This window comes from Conger conger, chromosome 5, assembly GCF_963514075.1.
Source record: "Conger conger chromosome 5, fConCon1.1, whole genome shotgun sequence".
NCBI lineage: Eukaryota > Metazoa > Chordata > Actinopteri > Anguilliformes > Congridae > Conger > Conger conger.
The window spans coordinates 13608383-13632343 of record NC_083764.1 but is presented as its reverse complement, the minus strand read 5'-3'; the positions used below and the strand labels follow the sequence as shown (position 1 = coordinate 13632343).

Genomic DNA, 23961 nt, shown 5'->3' with positions numbered 1-23961 from the left:
CCTTCTCTTTGTTAACATGTTTTGTATTGCTTTTAACACAACTGCTTTGAGAGTGCAGTCGTCTTCTATCAAACTCACAAGGCTATAAGCTTTATTCAACATATCCTATGGTAGTTGTAGCTTCGGAACAATGTCGACCTAGCTAGCTCTAAACTGTGAGAAAATGAATGGGAACACAACAAGTGTGTTGGATATTAACACATCCTTTTTGAGAGTGCAGCAACCAATTCAGGTGAAGTGAGTTAACTGCATACTCAGCTGCATTAACTGGTCAATTAGCTGACAAACAGCTAATTTCAAAATACCCTGTGGCTCTCCAGGGTTGGTCATGCAAAAATGTAATATATACAGTATATCGATTTTTTCACAACTGCAGTATCTGAAAGCAGCAAAAATGTATATCTACCCATATACACAGGTACTAGAGTATTGCAATATGTTGGTATATTTTATTTCAATACATCGAGAGTACATTCCACTTTTGTAAAGGGCACCTCTGATATGGTGAATTAGAGAATACCGACCCTTTGTAGAAAGGGCAGTTCAGAAATTAAGTTTTAATTGAACTAAAGTTTTTGAAATTTGAGAATACCGACCCTTTGTAGAAAGGGCAGTTCAGAAATTAAGTTTTAATTGAACTAAAGTTTTTGAAATTTGCCCTGTGTCACCTTGTGGAAAAGCAAAAATCTCCCAAGAGTGCTTCTTCAATGGGGCGGGAATTCCAAGGGTGGTTTCTCATAACGACATCGTTCCCAGGCACTTTCAAAATGTCACCTTAACAGATGAGCTCCCATATTTCTGGCTTACTGCCTGCAGTTGGGGGTTGCCAAGGCGTGACGGTACCTGATCGTACTTGCACCAATCGCAGCTGAGGATCTCCGCCTTGTGTGCCGGGATGACCAGCCTGGACACCCCCAATTTCATGTCCCACACCCGCAGCGTCCCATCCCCTGAGAACGTAGATTAGATTCATGTGGGGGGTGTTCTCTGCAACACACTCACACACTGCTAGGGCTCTCTCTCTCTTACACTGACTTTCTCACTCACGTATCTCTCTTTCTTTCCCAAACAGAGGTGTGCGCACACACACACACAGGCAGACACAGATGCGCACACACATACACAGATACACGCACACTGCTAGGGCTCTCTCTTACACTGACTTTCTCACTCACAGTATATATCTCTGTCTTTTGCACAGAGGCGTGCGCACGCACGCACACACACACACAGATGCACACACACATAGGCACACACACACATACACACAGGCAGACACAGATACACGTACACTCTCGCACATAGAGACCACCCACACACGCACAGCTGCCCCAAACCATCCACCATCACGCACTTCCAGAGTCTGCAGGATGTTGTGAACCGTGACGCTCCTTATTTCAAGGGCTGCTGGAGCGATGGCCGTCCTCTGGAAGGAGTATGGGGAATCCACCAGGCTGTGGGTGGACTGAAACTGCAGCACTCAGCTCCACTGCAGTACATTAAGCCTAATAACGCCTTCTCAAAATGGTGGAGACACGTGGTGGTACGGTGCACATAGATGCACCCACACGCCAGCACACACATGTACTGTATACACAACATACACAGGCTTACACATGCATGTAAACACACACCTGTACACCAGACTGACAGACAAATAGAAAGGCAACCAATACATATGGTTCTCTAGGTGTCGATGTGCTAGTGAATGACAGTTTTCCCTCTTTATATTGAAACACACTGAAACCTAAAAGCATTTTTTATGTTTCAGTTTTTGATGTTGATGATGCAGTAACATTGCAAAATTGAAATGTCAGTGACTGGTAAACAATGTAATACAATACAGCAACTTTGGTGATGATTTCCCATGGAATAGTACACTCAGTGAGCACTTTATTAGATATTTCTTAACTTATTTTTTTGACTTATTGGTGTTTTTTTAGACTTCTGCTGCTGTGTGTTCAGAGATGCTCTTCTGAATACCGGTTTTGAAATGTTGGGGTGACCAGTGACCACTGCAGAGCTGTTTTTTGTTTTTCACATTCCCTGGCAACTCTACAGACTGTTGTGCATGAAAATCCCAGGAGATCAGCAGTTTCTGCGATATTTAAACCACCCAGTCTGGCACTAACAATCATTCCACGGTCAAAGTAATTTAAATCACATTTCTACCCCATTCTGACATTTGGTCTGAAAAACAGCTGAATCTCTTGACCATGTCTGCATATTTTTATGCATTTAGTTGCTGCCGCATGATTGGCTAATTAAATATTTTCATTAAGAAGCTGGGGTACAGGTCTACCTAATAAAGTACTCAGTGAGAGTATATTTGATTTGTGAAGAGCTTTTCATAAAGAATTACAAAGCACTAGACATCAGACAAACAGATTGTGTTGAAATAAAACAGATCCTGTTGCCAAGACAGCACAAACTACATTACATTCCATTACATTCAAATCACATTTCAGTCTAAACCACAGCTGAATGGGCCGAAAATGGGCCATAAAACCTGTGGCATCAGTAAATGGAATATAAATCGCTTGTTCCGTCACTGAAATGAACAGAATGGCTCCAAGGGAAACACAACTTTGCATGCTGCATAATAAATCCTACTGTAACAGGCTGGGTTCAACATCATACAAACTGTAACATTACAGTGTTACCAAACATCATACAAACTTACAGTATCTTTAACAGACATTGTTGTACATTTCACAGGTGGCCAGACTGGTAATACTGTGTAAGGCAAAGTAGCCCCTAAACTGGGACCTAACAGTTCAAGGAAATGCATTGGTTCTGGTTCTGTACATTTGATGTACAGTCACCCTAAGACCTACACTCTCAGAATGAAGGTATAAATGTGCCAATGCTTGTCATTAGTATGGTACCCAAAATGTACATACAATTTTGCCCCTAGCCAGCAAGGTACAATTAATTTGTACTTTCTTTGCTTATAAAAGGCATTCATTCGTACCCAAATCGAACATTATTATACTGTCAGGGTACATTTGGTAAATTTGTTCCTTAAAGAACAAAATTGTACCTTCACTGTGCCATTATTTTCTGACAGTAAAAAAGATTCTCCCTGAGATGTGAGGCATTTGAAATGTCACACTTTGAAACTACTCTCCTGTTTTTTTTTTTCAGACACTTCTGCGTGTCAACATGACATCGACACGTTAACAGCAGCCATACTTCTCCATTTAAAAGGGCCCCTTGGGAGCAGTAATGCTCAATTTATTTCATGGCTGTGGATAACCCAATTTGTTTCTATTTTCTCTGTGTTCCCACGAGGAACAGTTAGGAGCAGTGTTTAGTGGTTAGAACTGACAGCTGATTCATATTGATATGAAGGGAGATGATGCGTGAGAACATTAAAATGGAGGGCCTCTTGGAGTGGAGTATCGCACTAAAACTCAGGATAATGACGCAGTGACAAACCCAGACATCTGGCCCCCAGTATGATGCAAAATGGGAGGGTTTCTGTCGTGGTATCATGCTATGGCAACTCCTTGGACTAACTGTACACCACCTGCGGTCTGTGCTAGACTAAAGCTATGGCTGGCTGCTGTAGCCTCAGATGATACAGGCTAATCTGCCCTTCGAAATTAACTAGCATGCTGCAGCGACCGGGTGGGCCTCTGAATTCAATCTGAAACCACATGGTCAAAGCTGGCATCACACCCTGCATAGACTTGTAATGTATGCTGAGTTAGCTACTCGCAGAAAGTCAATCTCTGTATGTTAAGAGTGCCAAATCAATTATATAGGCTACATATCCGTGTCATTAACGATCAATCCACTGAAGTATTTCATGCGGAAAATTATCAGTAGCAGGAGAGATCCATGTTAAATTGGGGTCAAATTTTCAATTACATACTACAAGAGCATGTGTGATTTCCACACAGCCAGTGTTTCTCTTAACTCTACGTTAAACAAATGCCACCAGTGTCGTTTTTTTTCTCACTGACTACACACTGGCAGCACATATATGGCAGCACATATATCCTCCAACAGTGTAGGAAGGAAAATACGGGGGAGGGAATCGAGAGAAACCGATCCGCAGTGGAAGGAAAAACGAAAATTGTTCAAAAGTTTTACAATTAGTTGTATCAATATCCTTTAGCTGCAGCGACCTACATGTCACGATTTAAATAACTTTGATTTATACTTGGCTCCGGGCAGAGCTGACATGTTTAATTACAGAGAAATGGATCTCTCGTTGAGACTGCGGGCGCGCAGAGCACTTACTCTAAAGCTTTACTGTATCCCTGCCAAGACGTGACACGGAGCTGCGCCCTGTCGCAATCACCCATCACGGCGTAATGAAAGAGACTACCGAAATTCCCGATAAGAGCTAATCGGGGGGGAGCCTAGCATTGTTCCCCCGGGATCACTTCAAAGGGGCTCCCGCACTCGAAATGACGTTATCTGTCTTGCCGCGGAAGAAAATCTTACAGACGCGCTGAAGTTTTCCAAAGCTCAGAACATCCAGTCCCTTGGTGCTACGCTGAAGTGACAACGCTGTCGAGTAGTAAAACTCACAGAGAAATGAGCTCGCAGAGCAGAACATGGCATGAACAACTTAGAAATTCTTTATCTATCCGCAAGCTATAAAGCCTGCAGGATGCTACCATGGTACGGCAATTCCCATTAGTGAATTACAACATGACAAACGTCACATGACTGTCACGATGTACAGCAGGCACACGACGCATTTTATGTAGCAAGATTTCAAAATAACCGTTCAAAATAACCGAAAGTGCAGCGCACGTGATGTCAGTTGCAAGCACATCTGTTGCAAGCTTCAGCTGTTTATGATACTATATATACTGTATATTAACGCCAGGCTTATGACAGTGTAATGTCAGCTTTATAGGGTATTGTTAGAGCAAAGTTATTATTGTTAGCAAAAAAACAAAACAATGAAATAAATTGGTCACTAAAGCACAGCAGGCAAGCACGCTCAGTCTGTGTAGTCAGGCGTGCAAAAATGGCTGCTTCTTTGAGTGAGTAAACAGTAAAAACTGAAGACTCGGCAACCTTACAGGAAGAAGGGGATGCGTTTCGCAAAGCAGCTTGTCAATGGGGAAATACGGGGCCCGTTTAAAGAGCGTGACAGGCCGATTTGGCCTCACTTCCGCAGTGAATTAGGGGCCCTTCCGCGCGCGTTCGCAGGTTAAGTGGCCTGCCGAAAACCCCGGTCCGCGGCCTCCTCCGTCCCATGATTCAGTTCAGGTCAGCCCCCCCGAGTCTGGCGTCCACGCCTCAGAGCTCGAGCATCGATTTCCAGCCACCTCCCATTATCGCCCCGGCAGCGCTTCTGGTGTCCCGCTTTAATGGGAAAAATACGGGGCCCTCAATCAACGGCGTGTCAGTGTGTTATCGTGAGCAATGGCCCCCAGGTTTATTCAGGGAGGAGGGACGCGGCCGGCGGCGCATAATTCACACTCGCTGTGGCGACGTGTACGCGGGTGTATGCGTACAGCCTACGTGTGCTTGTAGGTTACAGGGTACGGGAGGTTGCATTTTTTCAGTGGAAAGCCAGGCACAGACTTGCCCCCCAGGCCATATCTACCAACAGTGCATGTCAAACATGATACTAAGTAAACGGCATTTCATAATAGGCCACTATCTGCATAATTCATGGTTTTTGAGAGTCTATTCAATAGAGCGTTTTAATTAAAAGGTTGAAGAAAGAGGTTGTTAATCGGAGGTTACTCCGAATTTACAGAGACAGCCACAGGTTAAAGCGACCCAACCATAGACTGCAGAAAGGAAATGGACCAAGTGCCTTGTTACGTCACCCACTGACTATCCATGAAAAGTGTTTCGAAGCCACCTAACTCAAGTTTCCAGGCGCCGCCATGTTGTACCTGTTGAGTGCGTATCCTCCGCTAAGTGCGTAAAGTGATGTAATCTGTCCCTGATCCGTCCACAAAGTATCGCTGTATTGCCCTAATAACACAATAAAATCGACACATGGGGAGACACCAGATGAAGAAAAGACACTGATTGCGACTACATTTTCCTGTGGGAAAGAAAAGACTGACTTCGTCTTCTGACCGAAATTGTGCCATTGACTTTACATTGGAAACCGCAGTGGTGCTAATGAGCACTGTCTCTCAGCACTATCAGGAAACAAGCTTCAGAAAAGAAGCCCGGTTTTGGCCGCTCTGACCCGACCATCCGTCAACTCGCGGACGCCTCTCCGAGCGGGTTTTCTGCACCGCTGCCCTTTTCTCCAGAACCCCCCTGATACGCATCAGGGCCCGCGTCACGCACAGCGACATAACCTGCCTGGCGGTGATGTGGGGCTGTCCGCACTGGGCTGTCGGACGCAGGGAGGCCCGGGGGGGCTTGAGCGGTTCTGTTAGCGCTGCAGATAAGATCGGGAGAGCGTGGCAGCTGCCATCCGTCTGAAGCTCACTCCTCTCTCCAGAGAAAGGGCATAGCCGTCAGAGACTCAGGGACTCAGGGGAGGAGGCAGTCATATTCAGCCTACTCTACTTGGAAATTGACATTCAATTGAATTGATATGACAATTTTACCTAATTGTATAAATGAAAAAAAAAAAAGATTTTAGATACTATATATAACATACCTTTATTTCTAAGCAAACCTGGGTTCAAACATCATTTGTTTTGGATTCAAATACTTTTCTGCATTTGACTAAGTTTGCTTGGTTTATTGGAACATGAAAATGATCCCAAATGTATAAACCCCGCCCATTTGCTCCTCCTTGCAGGCTCAAACGCACCAGGTAAGATTAATTGAGCATAGAAATGTATTTCAATCCAAAACAAATACTATTTGAACCCAGGTTTGAGTCCAAGTTTCCAAGTTTTAATGGTTCTGGAGATATGCATTCCCGTTAGTTTGAAAACGCTTGAATACTGCCACTTTCCTGCAACAATATAACCAGCCGCTTTTGTGCTTTAAACTACAAAAGAATTAAACAGAGAGGGAATTAAACAGCACCATTATGTTCCCACAATAACATCACATTTGGTTTGCAATTATGTAAACTTGGCCATAATGAGGGATTAATGGGAAGAAAATCCCAGCAACCATAAAAGAACAATTTTAAGCAGAAATAACGTCGTTTTTCTGACTGATTCTACAAATGGGAACATCCTGCACTGGCCCCGTCGCTAGGGAGAGGGCTTTTGGCTGGACTGAGATAAAACCTCTAAGGGAGAAATGACCATCATCGTTCAGTTTGACAAAAACACACATAATGTATAAGATGAGTCACAGCAACTGCTGAGTGGACAGAAAATACCAACCAAATTAATATTACGACAATATAAATATTAATGAACTGATACTCAAAATGGATCAACTGCAATGTGCCATGCGATTAATTCAATCAACTGAGTGTATCAATGAATCCATGCATTTGCATAACTTGTGAGGTTAAAGCACTATGTTCCATGTTATGTATTGATTTCAGCTATCGAGGCAGATGATGAATGCCAAAATGAACAAATGTCTTTAAGTGTGGGGCAGCTGGCTTCTTATGCAGTACAAAGCATTCTGGGAACTTGGTTCCCAAGTGTATAGTCTCAGATACTGTAAACAAATATGAAACTACAGTATGTTAAGCACAACTGTGCTGGCAGTAAATTACTGCAAAATGTAAATGACATTTTCTACAGTGAATAAGTACATAAATCATTTTTTGAACAAACTGTAGGGGTGTAATAACAGTTAAAATCTGTAAAATTATGGTCGTAAATTGGCCTGCTTGTCAGACAATGACAATTGTAATGTTGTAAAAAAATTACTGGACCTTTTACGCTAACATACTAGCAGCAGAGTTGCCAATAAAGTACTGTCATTTTACAGCATTTCATTTACAGAGTAGGAGAAAATGATGCAAACTAAAAGTTTCAAAACAGAAAATCTAATTGAGAAAACGAAATACACTGGCCAACATATGTTGCACAGATGGATAATGCTTGCTTGCAGCTATACAAGCAAAGCAATTAAAAGGAAATGGCAAGAAATGTACCAACAGATTCAATTGAGCAAGTAACATCTCCAATCTGATGCAGGTCATATGTAATTTACCGATATGGAAAAGGAAGTATCAATATCTCATGACCCCCACTGTAAACACAAGCCATGTAGGAACCTACAGATAATGCGCATCCTGACATTAAGATGTACTCCTGTGATTATGAAATCAATAGGCATAAAAACGAATTCATTGTAACTCAATCAGTGTCAAAACGCACCTGACACATACCGTGATGTTTTCTGAGGGAAAAAAAGGAGTACCATTTGAACCTAAAGAAAATATTCACATTTAAACATGTATAAATACTTGGAAGGTGAACTTCCCAAAAACGTTCCCCGGGTTTTACCACCTTATAGTGCCTCCTACCTATAGTTTACAAGGAAGCTAAGAAGACAGTTTCTTTGAAAAGAACCATATTAAGGGGATTGTGCTGTGAGTCTGCACCAGGTAACCTTTTCTGACACCATGTGGCCAAAGTCAGTATTACCGCAGATTTGAACAGTGCTGCCATCTGATTTAAACACACTGAAATATGCAGCAACCATACACTTACTGATTATATTGCTTTGCTAAATGAAGATGCATTCAGGGATACATGGTGTTAAACAAATAAACTTGTATTAGAATCTCCCAATCCAAAGCAAAGAGATTGATATAGTACCACGGCAAATCATATTATTTTAAAGTTCTAGTAAAAAAACATTTTTCTAGAATGAGCTAATGAAACACATTACGCGTATAATAACAGGATGAAACCACACACACAAAAAAAAACTGCTAATTGCCCACCTGAAGCAGAAGCAAAGCATCCTGGGACATGAGGGGACCACACTGTGCTGTAAATGACCCCTTCGTGACCCTGAAGAGTGCACAGCGACTGAGGTCGTTCCAGGTCCCACTGTGAGAACACAACACACCATCTGTTACTCGACGAAGAGGCACACCACGTACGTTATGTTACATTACATACAATGTTTACAAATGTCAGTTGTCAGTTTTATGTGTCAGTCTACAAGAAAATAAACCCGGGTTAGCAAACACAGTCATAATTCATCTCACCACTTTGACTGTGCGGTCCCAGGAGCCAGACAGCACCAGATTCTCCACCCGGGTTTGACTCCAGTCCACACTGTAGACCTGGGAAAGGGAGAAACCACTGTGAGAGTCCCCTTCACGCTCAGCCATGGGGCAGCATAGAGCTAATGCTAAAGGGTGCTTCAGTTAAATAAAATCTTACGTACAAGAGCTGGCTAGCCTCACTAAAACACTACTGTGCCATAGTGTGTGATTCATTCTTCACTGTAGGCAATGGTCCTCTCCACCAGAACAATTCAATCTCAGTGATGTGGGGACTATAGTTCCGAAATTAGGTTTATGTTAGCTTATTATGAATATCATGATTATTCTTTGGATACTACTGAGCTAGCGACTGATATTAAAAAAATAATGATCATGAAATTGTAGGGCATACTTGAAGAATACAACAACTGCATTAGGAAAGACATTATACCTTTTATCTGGTGCCACCTGAACTAGCTATACCAGGTTTTAAAACTAGGCACTAGTCACCAAGTAATTTCTCTCTTCAAATTTACCTCTGAAACGATACAGAATTCAAAAATAATTCCTATCATTACCCAATACTGCATGAAGAACCAAAAAACTGACTCAGCGCTGAGTTAAAATATGACTTTAAACTCATTGAAGATTTGGATTAATATAGCATGGTGTACTCCATTGTGATTTGTTTTAGCGATTGAAGTGCCAGTAATTACAACACTGTACAAATTTACATTTGAGCACCGCTAGGAGCTATTGAGCTTAACAAAGATTATTTATTCTGTTACAGAAATCAATAACAGTTTTTCTCTAGTGTCCATGGCGAGATAGTGAACAAATGAGGAAGCCATTTTGATCGGTCCAAACAATAGCAGAGGAGACACAGTACACGTTTCTAACGCAGAACAACATTTACCCATTAGCCACTCTGAATCGTCCCAGTATTAGTTGTCTCAAATGTCAAGATTCAATCAATAAAATAAACGTTAACTCACTGAACCCATCCCTACTTGTGATGTTTTGTGTAGATTTCTGTGTCATTCAAGGCTTCATTAGCTGTGTTTTCACAGTCTTTCTGTAACAGGAAGCCAAAGGCAAATTTAGTTTCAATTGAAATGAGTACCCTTCAGCTAGGGTCTCCCTCACTGTGGGTATTTCTGATGTTGCTCAATTAAATCTCTTCTCCACACTGGAATCCAATTATCTGAGCTGGGGAGTGTCCCCAGTTTCACCTCAATCCACCACACCACCGGCTTCATTATGAACACTAGACAAAAATTACTACACTTGGAGATACTAGTTACAATGTTCATAGAAAAATTTATGTATACTTCCATGAGGTATCTTTTGCATTTGTACATTTGTATTTTTACCTGAAAGTAAAAAATAAACTTAAAATAGGGACAACGACCTGTGAAAATTGTTACACTTCTATTAGGCTATACTCAAATTCATGATGGAACAGCAATATGCAAGAGATAGTGAAAGGGGGAAAATGAAATGGCAAAATGGTGATAGAATTATCCAAAATGGGCCTTATTCACGACATCATAATGTGCCAAGAATTATCAAAAATGGGCCTTATTCATAACTGTGCCAGCAACTTCAACATAAATGACAGTACGGTAGGGAAGCAAGATTTAGCTTTCTCTGCACCTTCAACATTCTGTGCTGCCAACTACTGGCTAACATGACGTTTGCATTTTGTTAGTCATGGTTGGGTTTATTCTTTCTAAAACATGTATTTAAGATGCAGGAGAGAAAGATAGTTGCTCCCAGAAAGGCTTAGTTTCTTGTGGGGAACACTATTAAGCAGCTAATGTACCGTATATGAAGCGGAGAGCAACTGTCCCATTAAGATGAGATAAATCATTCCAAACATATTTATCTCCCCCTCTCATCTTCTCCTGTGGAACTAAATTGAGAAACCAAAGACTAATTTGTTAATTCAGCGAATTGCTAAACGATGCTAGCATATGGAATGCTTAAAACTGTAGTTGATCAAACTTCTGATGGGGTTAGGGGGACAAGGCTAAACAGAGGGGAGCAACAAACCAACCACCACTAATCCCAAAAACTGCTTCTCGCAGGTGTAAAGAAACAGATGCAATTACTTATCCCGTAACTCCTGCCAGCTTTGATAATAACATCCTGCATAATAATATCCCGCCAAAATACATACGCATTAAAGTTAACCCTTAAAAGCAGCAAACCCCACATATTATTCACTGCTGTGAAAGCCGAGTGAACAGCTCATGTTTTATTGTGTGAGATTACACGTTTTCCGTTATTAATTCCATGCAGACTTTCAGCGCTATCTTTAGTGTCTCCTCTAAACGTTTAGTGTCTCTGTCCATATTAAATATGATTATCTTTATATAATGCGCCCATGCCCATTCATCTTGGGTATTCATAAAACATTTTCTTCACTGCAGAAGACAGTGACTGCAGAGTGGAAAAACATGGTGCAGCTTTAAGTAGCAGCCTCCCTTAACCTTAGAAAGACCTGCCCTTGGTTTTGCAGCCATACTAGCTTAACAGCCATGCTCATTTGCTGACTCAGCTATAAAGGACACATAGCACTTGCTTTTATTACCCTCCTCAGACATCCTAGCCGTCTATAAGAAAGCTTTTCAGTGTCCACAACAGATAATAAAACAGTATCGTGGTCGAAACTTAAAATAGACAATGACAAATGAATCCAGAAACACTTTACAAGAGCGCCACCCCAATGTAGCTGGCGATCTGTATCACATGAATACTGGCAGTATCAGGGGAGAATGATAATATTATGTATGACAGATGCAATTAGAAGTGTTATTAGCAGTAATGTACTTATATTACACCTGGGGAGTAATCAGTACTTCCTGTTCAAGCTTCAATGTCTCACTGAGAAGACATAATGCCGCAGCTAATGGGTGAACGGCAATCACTGCAGGGTGGTTAGCATTATCTGGTACTGAACAGGTGGGGATGATTACTGTAAAGTGTATGCACTCAAAGGGTGTAATATGTGGGTGGTATAAACAGTATATTCTGGCAGGCTAAGGTCCCGTACTGAGGAAAATTTCATTTCCTCAATATGAATTATAAAAACACTGTGAAAGTATCAACACAGTCCCCAAACAAATCCATACAATCCGTATGAAGAAAATGTGCATTTAAACAAGCCGTTTGGACTCCCGTGAAGTTATGATGTCACAACGATACATTTATTTGCATACGTCTGCCTTCAGCATGGCCCACCTTGTCGCAGGAAGAAATCCCAGCACTTGGCACAGACAGTATTCAGTTAGCCAGCCAATCAGAACAGGTTCATTGATATTAATGAGCCTTAAAGACAGTCACTAAAACACCCTGTTCTTGATAAAGCTCTGAGGCACTGGAGAATGGACATGGAAAACTGGATACAGATGGTTTTTGGAATTTAAAACCACTCTCTTATTCTTATGGATATCAGGACCTAAAATAAATCACTGGAAAGTTGTACAGTATGGGACCTCTAACAATGGTATATGCTGCCACAGTGAGAGAAGGTGTGGACCAGATGAGACTGGTCTTATAAGGTGCTAAAAGTAGATCAGATCATCAGATCATGGGCATGTGAGACTCAATTGGGGGGTTAGTCGAGAAATGACAAGAGGAAAAAATAACCTTCACCCAAGTCAAACACCTATCACAGGCATGAGCAGCAGATACTTCACAGGCAGCTGTTGTGACAGGTCACAATTATTTTCATTCTGCATTTGAGTGGAGGCTACATTTCAGTGGAGGCTACAGTCAGGCTACATTTCAATAGGGGAAACAGAAAATGCACTCGTACTGGTTAAGTGGGTTGTGCACTCAGAAGGTTTGGGCACCGATCCCATGAGTTATGTGCAGCACAGTTGATGTCAGAAGTTCATATAAGAGGCGTGATGATTTGTGCCAGATCAGGTGCTCACCTCCTGCGTGTGTTCCTTCAGCACCTGCAGGGGGCCTTGGGGGTTGGCCGTGTCCCAGATCTGCAGAGACCCGTCTCCAGCCCCCGTCACCAGGATGTGCTCGTTAGTCTCGCTCCACGTCACGTCAAAGAGGCCGTCGTTCCAGTCGAAGCTGAGCACACAAGGGGCCACACTGAACCATGGGCGCAATACATTCCACAACGTCTCCATAAGGACAAATGACGGAACCGCCAATATAAATCATTCATTGGAATCAAAAGTGTCAGATCACTGATTAATTAGGCTTACTGTGTGGTTTCTTCTAGAATGTAAGTGGAATGGTGAAATACTGTTCATCGCATTAATCATGATGTGATGAGATTCAAACTTTTGAAAACAGGGTTCAAGACCAGTCAAAACTATGTAAAGCTATGTACAAGTAGCTTTTGAAATATGTATCCAGTAAAGTAAGCAGACTAAGCACTATACCTCCTGAACAGGGAAATTTCAACTTCATTCTGATCCAGCACCAGTAGTGTCCCACATCCTGAGCAAAAGGAACTGCATGAGTCAAGAGCATTAACTCCAAATCGTGGACAACCCTGCCTTGCACATTATTTGTATAATGGTACTATGTTACTATTTCATAGAGAATCATTTAAAATTATTACGTTATCATTATTAATTTTATATCATTGCTTAAATGCCCTGCATACCATTGCAATAGGTGGACTTCACAGCTGACAAGACTACAGTAGACGTTTAAATGAAGATAGAAATGCACTAAAGCTTGAAAATAAAAGTAAGTAGGTCATAGCTTGTCACTTAAAAAAGGTTCTGACAAGTTGAAATGCCTACTGCTTATTGCCAGACACAGCAACTTCGGTAACATTCTAGGAATGTATAATGCACGCTCATATTCAAGCAAGTCGTCACCTGCTATTCCATAGTACTGAGACGTAGCACAAGCCAATCGGGTTGGGAGAAATGGGGATATCTCTACAGCATAGCCGTGTCGTGATGGGGATCTGAACGTCTTCGTCATTTCGGCGGTAAGTTGGTGAAGCTGGCTGTCTGTAGTTCGTTATTTGTGCCGTATGCTAGCTATAACCGTAACTGTATTAGGAAACATACGTCCTGACAACCCGTCATTGCATTTAGCTAGCTACACAGGGAAAGCAAAGGATAAATTAATGCATTTTCTTCCATTTTGCAGAACGTTTCAACTACCGACAGAACCAGATTACTTCCTGATTTTGAATCACTACGGAAGAACATAACCCATGAGCATTCTGATTGGACAGTTATGGGCTAAATATAATTGGCCAGTGACTCATGGTAACACTCTCCCATTGGCTAAAACATTTAAATCCGCAGAATAAAATACGTTATTGGGATAAATCGAATGTTATGCTAACACATAGAATTTTCAAGTTCAATTATGTATTCTTGGAATATAAAATGCATCTCGAGAGTAAATCTTCAGTTCAGTTCAATTCAATTCAATTTGCTTTATTGGCATGACAAAACACTAGGGAGACTACATATTGTATTGCGAAAACAATGTTATAGAAGCAAGAGTATTCAACACTGAGCAATACTTATTCATCAAAGATTAGAAACAAATTCATTGAGAAATAAGAATATAACAATTACATATAACAAATAAAATCTATATCTAATGAAATATACACTTTATTAGGTAGGCCTGCACACCAGCTTGTTCATGCAAATATTAAATCAGCCAATCATGTGGCAGCAATTAAATGCATAAAGGCATGCAGACGTGGTCAAGAGCTTGAGCTGTTTTTCAGACCAAATGTCAGAATGGGGAAGAAATGTGATCTAAGTGACTTTGACCGTGGAATAATTGTTGGTGCCAGACAGGGTGGATTGAGAAGCTCAAAAACTGCTGATCTCCTGGGATTTTCATGCACAACAGTCTCTAGAGTTTGCAGAGAATGGTACGTAAAAACAAAAAATATCCAGTGAGCAGCAGTTCTGAGGGCAGAAACGCATTGTTAATGAGAGAGTTCAGAGGAGAAGGGCCAGACTGGTTGAAGCTGACTAGAAAGTGACAGTAACGCAAATAACCTCGGATTACTACATAGGTATGCAGAAGAGCATCTCTGAACACACAACTCATCAAACCTCTAAGTAGATGGGCTACAGCAGCAGAAGACTTAATAAGTCTAAAAAATAAGTCTTATAAATGCCTAATAAAGTGCTCACTGAGTTTATAATGACACTGATGATGATGACAAATATAATAATACATAAAAGGGTAAACAATAGAAATAAATACAAACAGGCTATGCATATTTTTAGTGTTATATTATCCATGTCGGCGGCACGGATGGTGCAGTGGGTAGCACTGCCACCTCACAGCAAGGGGGTCCTGGGTTCGAATCCCTGTCGGCCGGGGCCTCTCTGTGTGGAGTTTGCATGTTCTCCCCGTGTCTGTGTGGGTTTCCTCCGGGTACTCCGGTTTCCTCCCACAGTCCAAAGACATGCAGGTTAGGCTGATTGGAGAGTCTAAATTGCCCATAGGTACGAGTGTGTGAGTGTGTGTGTGCCCTGCGATGGACTGGCGACCTGTCCAGGGTGTATTCCTGCCTTTCGCCAATGTATGCTGGGATAGGCTCCAGCCCCCCTGCGACCCTGTTGAGGATAAGCGGGTTCAGATAATGGATGGATGGATGGATTATCCATGTCACCATATCCATATGACGGTGGCCGGCAGCTAAGTATTATCTCAATAATCCACCAGTGTACAGAACTTTTCCTCTGGATGAAGCATGGGTGGTCTCTGTATGTCTGGCAGGTTTTTAAATTGAAGGGTATATCTGATTAATTTTGGGGAAAATGTATTCATTTCAATTCATTTTTTCTCATTTCATTATAAAATTCAGCTCAAATTTGTTGAGATGGCAGTATTTGAATTCTCTCACTCTCCCTTTCTCTCTCTTTCCATGTAGCCTTCTTCTCCACAAGGGGGCAACATTGTCAACATCATTTCATCATGCTTTCAGGATATGCTTGTGTCAATTGTAAACAGTGCAATTTCTATGAAAATAATTATTCTTATTGTATTATGATGATTTCACTCTTAAGAAGTATACAGACCAGAATAATATTATGTTTATACACTTCTGAGGGCTTGTTGCTTTTGGCTTCCACTTTCTCCGCATATAATATTCTATATTCACTCATTTTATGATTAAATCGAATAGTTCAACACGTTGTTTTCCATACAGAACAGAAAACCATTCCTTGAACCATTATATTTGTCTTCCGTGTTTGAACCTTCATGAAATCAGATTTTAACATAAAATTAGCTATAATTGGATAAAACGTATATTTTGAAGTTTTTACATCATATCCTACAATCATCAAGTTAAAAGCAGTGGTAGATACATTACAAGTTGTCCAGAAGACATGAATATATGAATATATACTGTATCTGGTGTGCCAGACAGTTGACAACATATTTGGAATACTAGGGACTTGCATTGAAATTATTATTATTATTATTATTATTATTATTATTATTATTATTATTATTATTATTATTATTATTATCCATATCTATCCATCTTAATGAATGAATTGAATTGAATCATTCAGTTAACTTCTATATCACTGCTCAACTGCATGAGCATTGCAGTGCCCCTTGCTCCTACTGTGTGTGTGTGTGTGTGTGTGTGTGTGTGTGTGTGTGTGTGTGTGTGTGTGTGTGTGTGTGAGCATGTGCGCACATGTGCTTGCAGATGCACGCGCATGTGTGCGCACTTAAATAATTCTTCAGTGGTTTATTTTTTGTATTCTCATGAAATGTGTGTTTTTTTTTTTCAGTAAGCTTGATTCAAAGCCAGATGATGTTTTTGAAACAAACAATCATCCCCACCTTGGGGATTTGGTGAGATAAAAATAATCTACTTCTTGAAAATAATACAACAGCATAGTAAGGTTTCACAAACTAACAGGCACAGACAAAGGCAAAATGTCATATTGCAAGCAATTCTGAAAAAAATCAGAAGCCTGTTTACCTGCATTAAACACAATGATTTATTATTTATTTACCCATTATTTTTTATTTTCTGTTGCTATCAAGTAATTATATTCGATAATTCTATTGTTGCGGGATCATAAAGGGCCGATTCTCCACGTTGCCACTCTGACTATTTGATGTTTCTGTAGCTACTGATCATGTGTGCCCTTGTTTTATGACGGCCACTTCAAAGGCTGGGCCCCGGCGTGAGAACCAGTCAGACTAAAGCAGATAACTGGCGGATTTATGGCCGAGCGCTGTTCCCATGATTGCCGGTGAGCAGCAGGCGCTGTTTGTCGTAATCCCCATTCACTTGGAAATGCTGATACTTTTTCTCTTAAGGAATTTAATGGTGTGACAGTGATTTACTAATGTAAATCTTTCTAACAGACCCCGGGATAAAGAGAGTGGATTAGCCCTGCATAAAGACCCATCTTGGGAGGAGTGACCGCTGTTGTTTTGCTTTCATGTGTTGCCTGCTGTACAAAACGGGCAGTATGGCCCTGGCGAGGCAAAGCCTTTGCATACGTTTGGGGCCTGTCCCTGAAAGGATCTTTCCGCTGTCCGTCATAAAACTAACGTTTTGTATCTGAAGGTATTCTCCAAGAATGTCCAATAAGGGTTTGCACAATCTATTTTCCAGAATACACTCTGCTTTCATAAACCCAACATCAAGCTGTGGATATAGTATTGAAACTAACTACCTGTACTACAGATTAAAAAAACAGAAAGGTATTGGCTTTAATCTGTCAACGGTTATTTTCCAATTGAATTGCAATTGCAATGTCTTATAGGCTGATTTCAGTTCTATTCCACTACTACTATATAACAGCCATGTATAAAACATAAACATCATTCATTGATTTACATCTATAGTTTTATATAAATATATTTTGTTTATATAATCTGAGAGCTCCAGTAATTGGCTTACCACAGAAACTACCAGCTATACATCTATTTGTTTTTACTGTGATTTGCATTCACATACAACACAAGGGCGGGGGTTTACTCAATCGATTTCACTATGTACATTCTTTGTGGTAGGCAACTAATTTTAAGATTCTTCTCTAAACATTTCCTTTCCTCTCATGAAAGTGCTTGCTGCAGAGACAAAACCTCATGTGATGGGTTGCGCTCGCAAATTTGGTTTGTTACCCATCGGTTTGCAATAACATGGCTGTGTTGAAAGCACGATGAATGAAGAGGAATGCCAGCATTCGAAAAATGAATACTTTTTTAATCAGTGACATCTGCAGGTTTTTCTTTGCATAGAAAATTGTTACAGCATACAGCACAGAATAAGAAATAAAAAAGCCAAACATGTTACAGTAGTATTTAACATTACTTTCCGAGTGTTTTGTTGGTTACGAATTTGCATCTGTCATATACATTCTTACTGAAATGCTTTTGTCCCTCTTCACACAGTAGAGAATCGAAGTGCATCATCATGAATTAAAGCAAGTTTCTATCTTTAATATAAACCTCTAGCTTATGATATCATACATGTACATATTTACAAGTTTGTTAGTTTATGGATTCAAACACACTGCAATTTGTCTGATTATCTCAAAAAAACCTTTGGTTTTGCTTCAAGGTTCATTTTTTTGATTTATATAAAACAAAGACCACATGTATTGTCTGTTTTTGTTGTGTGTGGTCGAGTAGCAGATCAATGACTGTTTGGTGCTAAATCCTGTTTATAAGATGTATCCTGGGGGTTAAGATGGTAAAACAACTCCCACCATGTAACCTGTTGGGTTATACTGGGCTACCTGGGCTAAATCGATATTGCTATTTGGACCAGCTTGAACAACCTCCTTAAATTTAAGAATGAATGATACCAGATGGCATCACTCCAGGTGCCTCCACTGAATCAAACACACTGGATGACAGACAGAAGGCCCACTATTTCCATATATCTACAGAATGATCCAATGGGCAGCAAACTGTACCATTGCCATGAACCCATAACTGCTCTGGGAAATGGGTAAGGAAGAAGACTATGAAGGGAATAAAGCAATATGACGAGATCCAAACTGAGTGCTGTTCTCCATTTCAAAATCTTTAAAAAGAGGGACTGTAAGGTTTGTCCACTTGGTGTGAAGTATGTAAACGCTGTCCACCGTCCTTCATTTCCCACAGTGTGTTAAAACGCAGGTGCTTCAAGTTCTGCACACCGGATAAAAAGCTGGTGAGCAAAGTCCGTGCGCTCGGTGCAGAACCTCCAACCGAAGAAACAAGAAGGTTTTCCTTTATATCTACAAAAGCGTGGAAGACTTCCAGCCACACGGCGAGAGCATTGAGCCGGGCCGGCTCAGAAGGCTCCCACCTCTGTCCCCCAAGGCCGGTACGGCTTGCCACCTGCGTTGCTGCCGCCGTTGGTCTGTTGGGACGCCGACGCGGTCGACAGCGTGGGGCTAATGGCGGACACCGCCACCGAGGCTGCGGCCGCCGCGCTGGGCGCGAATATGGGGAACCCTCCGGGGAAGGAGAGGGGGAACGTCTGGGCCGCCGCGGCGGCCGCAGCCGCTGCGTGTACGGTGGCTGAGAGGGACAGCAGGGACGTGGAGAGGGGCGTGACGCAGGGCGCCGCCCCGCCGGCAGAGGGCGCCCGGAGGGGGGAGTCGCCGTGGGAGAAGGTGGCGGTGAGGAGGGCGGAGCCGCGTTGGGGCTGCGGGGCCTCGGACGGCCTGCCGGAGGCGCTCTCTCCGGGGGAGGCCGGGAGTCCGCTCTGCTGGAGGAAGGCGGCGGGGAGGGGGTGGAAGGCGGCCGCGGCCCACTGGTGCGGGTGCAGGGCGTGGTGGTGGTGCGCCATGGAGGACGTCATGGCGGCCGCCTCTCTCTGGGAGGCGCAGGTGCTGAGGTGGGAGACCAGCCGTACGCGCAGGGGGTCGCTGGAGTCCAGGCCCTCCACCGAGCTCAGGTACCGGGCCACCTCCGTCAGGCACTCCCTGAACCCCACGCTCATGAAGTCCATGGCCAGGGCGTGGGCGTCGAAAAAGCCTACGGACAAAAAAACAACAGAAATATGAACGCCAAAAGCCATATTAATCTGGTTAGGGCACTAGGGCAGTATGTAGCCTAGTGGCTAAGGTGCCTGACTGGGATGCCCATGGTACTTTCCTTCCCTCAGTGATGCCTGGAAGGCAACAGGTTCAGCTCAACCAACCAAATGTGTATGTACTTCACTTCTAATGCACTTTTTAATCTGTCTGTATCTGTTACTGAGCTAGCTAGTTTGCTAATCTGTCACTATTAACTGTTTTATAGTTCTAAAAGCTGCCGCCTTCAAGGCTTCACTGAAGGAAGGAAAGTTGGGCGACTGGGAGCCGGAAGGTTGATGGTTCAAGCCCCAGTGTAGCCACAATAAGATCCATGTAGCTATTGGACCCTTGAATAAGGCCCTTAACCCCACATTGCTCCAGAGAAGACTGTCCCCTGCTTAGTCTAATCAACCATAAGTCGCATTAGATAAAACCGTTAGCTAAATAACTGTCACGCAATGTAAAATACAGCTCTTTTCTACGACCGGCCGTAATGAGGCTAGCAGCTGTTAATGGCGATGAGGGGGTAAACAGCAAAACCCGCTGAGCGTGGTGCCTACTGTTAGCCTCCGACTGCGCGGCACGGCGTAAACCTAAACAAGCCGTGCCTGCGCTGGGATGTTTGTGTGTTTGTTTTGTCTCCCCAGCGCGCCGGTTCTTACACTCTCTGGAAAGCCCAAACAAACCCCCAGCAGGGCGGCCTGTGAATGCAGCCTACTCCCCTCCCACGGATTTATGAAAGCAAACACAATCCCAGGGTCAAGTGCTCCTTTTGTCCCAGCGCTGCTTTCCCACGAGTTCAATCCTGCCATTAGCATTGATTTCCACTCCTTTAATCTTGTCAAAGGGACTGCATGCTCGAATTTCACTACAAAGTAAGGTGGAAAAAAGCAGTCAATTAACTCCTTACCTTTACCTCCAGTTGCCTGGAGCATCTTAAGATGATCTACTGTCATCTGCAATATTTCCGCTTTTTCAAGTTTGGCAGACCCCTGGAAAAGAAGCAGTCCATTAAAATATTACTTTAAATTATGTGCGAAGTACTGTTCCTTTGTGATTTTTGCTTAGGCCCATTATTAGCTACATTATTTTTTTTTATTATTACGTTATTCTAGACTTGTATTATTATTATTATTATTATTATTATTATTATTATTATTATTATTATTATGAGATCAATCAATATTCACACTCTATTGGGCTATATGTACCAGTAATATTTCTTTAGTTGAATGATTCAACTTACCTGTTTTTCAAATGCAGTTGGAACAAGCCGACGTAATTCCGATAAACTGTTATTGATTCGATCTCTCCGTCTCTTCTCGATAATCTTGAAAAATAAACGCACAGTATTATAGCAGCCTATATTTTAATAGTTGCTCATCTTCATGAGAAAAGTTAAGAATTCTGCCAACGGAATATAATAATAATAATAATAATAATAATTAATTACCCCTCTTCTCTTTTTCCTTGCCATAACTTGGGACGTTGTTGTTGGAGAGCCGGATCTAATAAGGGAGCTGCTGCTTTGTCTGTGGGAAAATATTAATCACTCTTCTACTTCTATTTTCATTGTGATTACAAAAAGAACACTTTGATCCCGTTCAGGTTCATTACACTACCAGGAGAAAATCGCCACATGAATTAATGAATGGAGTACCTCAGTGGTGCAAACTTCTGTCCTTTGTAAATAACTATTCATTCATCAGTGGTGATATATTATCCGAGACCGTTGCTTTCAAACACGTATTGAATTTAAATATACTTATATTTGTTAGGAGCCCAAGTTGGAGATTAAAACGCAAAAAGGGTTGACACGCGCCAAACAGTATGCAACAGAGATTTGCACCTGACAGCAAATTATTTGAACAAACTTTAATAGAACTTTTGCTTCATTTTATTGTGAAGAATTGGGACCACTCTTAACAGTTTTTAAAAAGTCGCGCTGTAAACTGATACCGCAGTATAATGCCAATGAGGTTTTTCGTTTTTTTAACTTACCCGGAATAGTTGTTTTCGCTTCCAACATCAATAGTTTCATCCATGTCACTATCAGAAGTAGTGTCCTCACAAGGCCTCTTCATAGTGAAAGCGGTGTTTGTAACCTCTATACGACAGTAAATGTGCGTCCAGGTAGCTTTCGCTGGTGAGTACACAAATCCCACTGAACTTCTTTCCCACGAAACATCGGAGCCTCAATCACAGTTGCGGGAGAGCGTTGCCGCCCACGTCCTGCTAGGGAACACCCACAGTAGAAAAAAACACAGCCCGAGCCACTGAGCCGAGGTTTGCAGCCGCTGCTCTGACAAGAGTTCCCCAGATAATTGACTCTGCCCGTTTTTAGTGGTGCTGCAAAACACCCGTGGGTTCCGAGAAGCGTGAGAAACAACAGCCCCAGAGAATGAGCATAAAGCCACCCATGCCTCGGTTTTATAAAACATATATGCGACTTGTAATAAGACACTTACCAAGGTAATGTATTCAGCTAGTGCAGGGCTGTTATTAATAGTTGGCAGAACTTAATTATTTAAGATGGTTATGGTTTCACAGGCACACATGAGCTTATATTCATCACAAAGCAGTGGCAATGTGAACCAATTTGTCTAATGTATTGTCTTTTATGTATGTTTTGGCATGATAATCACTTGGGGCTTTCCCCACAGTTGAATACAAACGGGGTGCACCTAAGCTCTCTAAAAATGTTTTTTGTCAGTATAGAGTATATGATGACACATGCACACAAGAAGAATATGTGGGGGTGAAACGGTCCTCCACACCACAAACAAGCCTTCCATTGCACACAGGGGAGGTGGGGCTTTGCTTTCGTCTGCAAGGGCACAGGGTTTGCCTAAGGGGTGAGCTACCCACATTTTTTCCCATGTTTGTATTCCTCATACCCCACCCCCATTTTAGTTACTTTGTAATGCATTATGATCTACTGTGCTCGTACTAAAATAGATTGGGAATAGAAACTCGAGAGTACAAAACGAGACAAACTCTGAAAATATGTAAAGTTTTTCAGGGCCTTCTGTCAAACTGCTCGATTAAAAATGTAGCTCAGTACACTCTTAGAAATGAAGGTACAGTGAAGGTACATTCTTGTTCTTTAAGGAACACATTTTGTAAATGTGCCCTGAATGGTATAATAAAGTGCAAAAAATACAATTATGCATTATTAACCCCGTGGCTAGGTGTACCATTTTAAGTATCTATAGGATACCACCCCAGTGACAAGCGTAGGCACTTTTTTTGTACCTTTTTTTCTGAGAGGGACAGTGTGACCAAATTGATTATAATGCAGCCTGCCAATAGCCTGTCAAAAGAGTCTGGCTTCCAACTGACTCAGCAGGATGGACCTATAGCTTAGAACTGGTTGGGTCTGAGTTATTTCATTTACTGACTGGCATTGCTTGTGAGTCTGCTGAAGTGAGCCACATTTAGCTTCAAATCAGCTGGGCTTCTTCAGACTCCCACTGCATTAGTTCCTCCCAGTGACACACCAGGTTCCCACAGGCTACCAGCTGTCACCAGTGAGAGACACACCTGTTCATTAGCCACTGCCTATCCTGTAGTACCGTTTAGTAGTCAACAGAGCGGGAGGCAGTGTCTGGTTTGCAGTCAGGTACAGTGGACTAGATGTACAAGGGTGATCCTTAACCTTTACACATCGTAGACCAACTGCTCATCACTACCTGTGCAAGCTGTTAAATATGATAGCACAGCTCTTTTGAACTGCAGTTCTGTTTGCGATATCCAGCCTATTGTGAAAGCCCATGTATCCAGCCCATGTAAAGGCTAGTTGAAAAATGTTGCAGAAACGAATTGTCATTAACAGAAAATAATAATTCTAACTTACAG

At 42.0% G+C, this 23961-nt stretch overlaps 2 protein-coding genes across 2 annotated transcripts in view; both read right to left on the bottom strand.

Moving 5' to 3' along the window:
- The window catches only part of pex7 (peroxisomal biogenesis factor 7), a 28613-nt gene extending 14340 nt beyond the window's left edge, over positions 1–14273 (bottom strand). Inside the window, exons 1-6 of the mRNA XM_061244032.1 lie at positions 13945–14273; positions 13498–13555; positions 13030–13180; positions 9086–9163; positions 8816–8924; positions 844–950 (exon numbers count right to left, since the gene is read on the bottom strand). Coding sequence (XP_061100016.1) covers positions 844–950; positions 8816–8924; positions 9086–9163; positions 13030–13180; positions 13498–13555; positions 13945–14053 — 612 coding nt within the window. The 5' untranslated portion in view covers positions 14054–14273. The remainder of the gene's footprint in view (positions 1–843; positions 951–8815; positions 8925–9085; positions 9164–13029; positions 13181–13497; positions 13556–13944) is intronic.
- A 4566-nt stretch (positions 14274–18839) lies between these two features.
- On the bottom strand, positions 18840–22268 carry hey2 (hes-related family bHLH transcription factor with YRPW motif 2). Its single transcript, XM_061243403.1, has 5 exons — positions 22105–22268; positions 21557–21635; positions 21350–21433; positions 21014–21095; positions 18840–20062 (listed from the first exon to the last, which is right to left on the bottom strand). The coding sequence occupies exons 1-5, from the start codon at positions 22185–22187 to the stop codon at positions 19374–19376; spliced, it is 1017 nt and encodes a 338-aa protein (XP_061099387.1). The 5' UTR covers positions 22188–22268; the 3' UTR covers positions 18840–19373.
- Positions 22269–23961: the final 1693 nt, after the last annotated feature.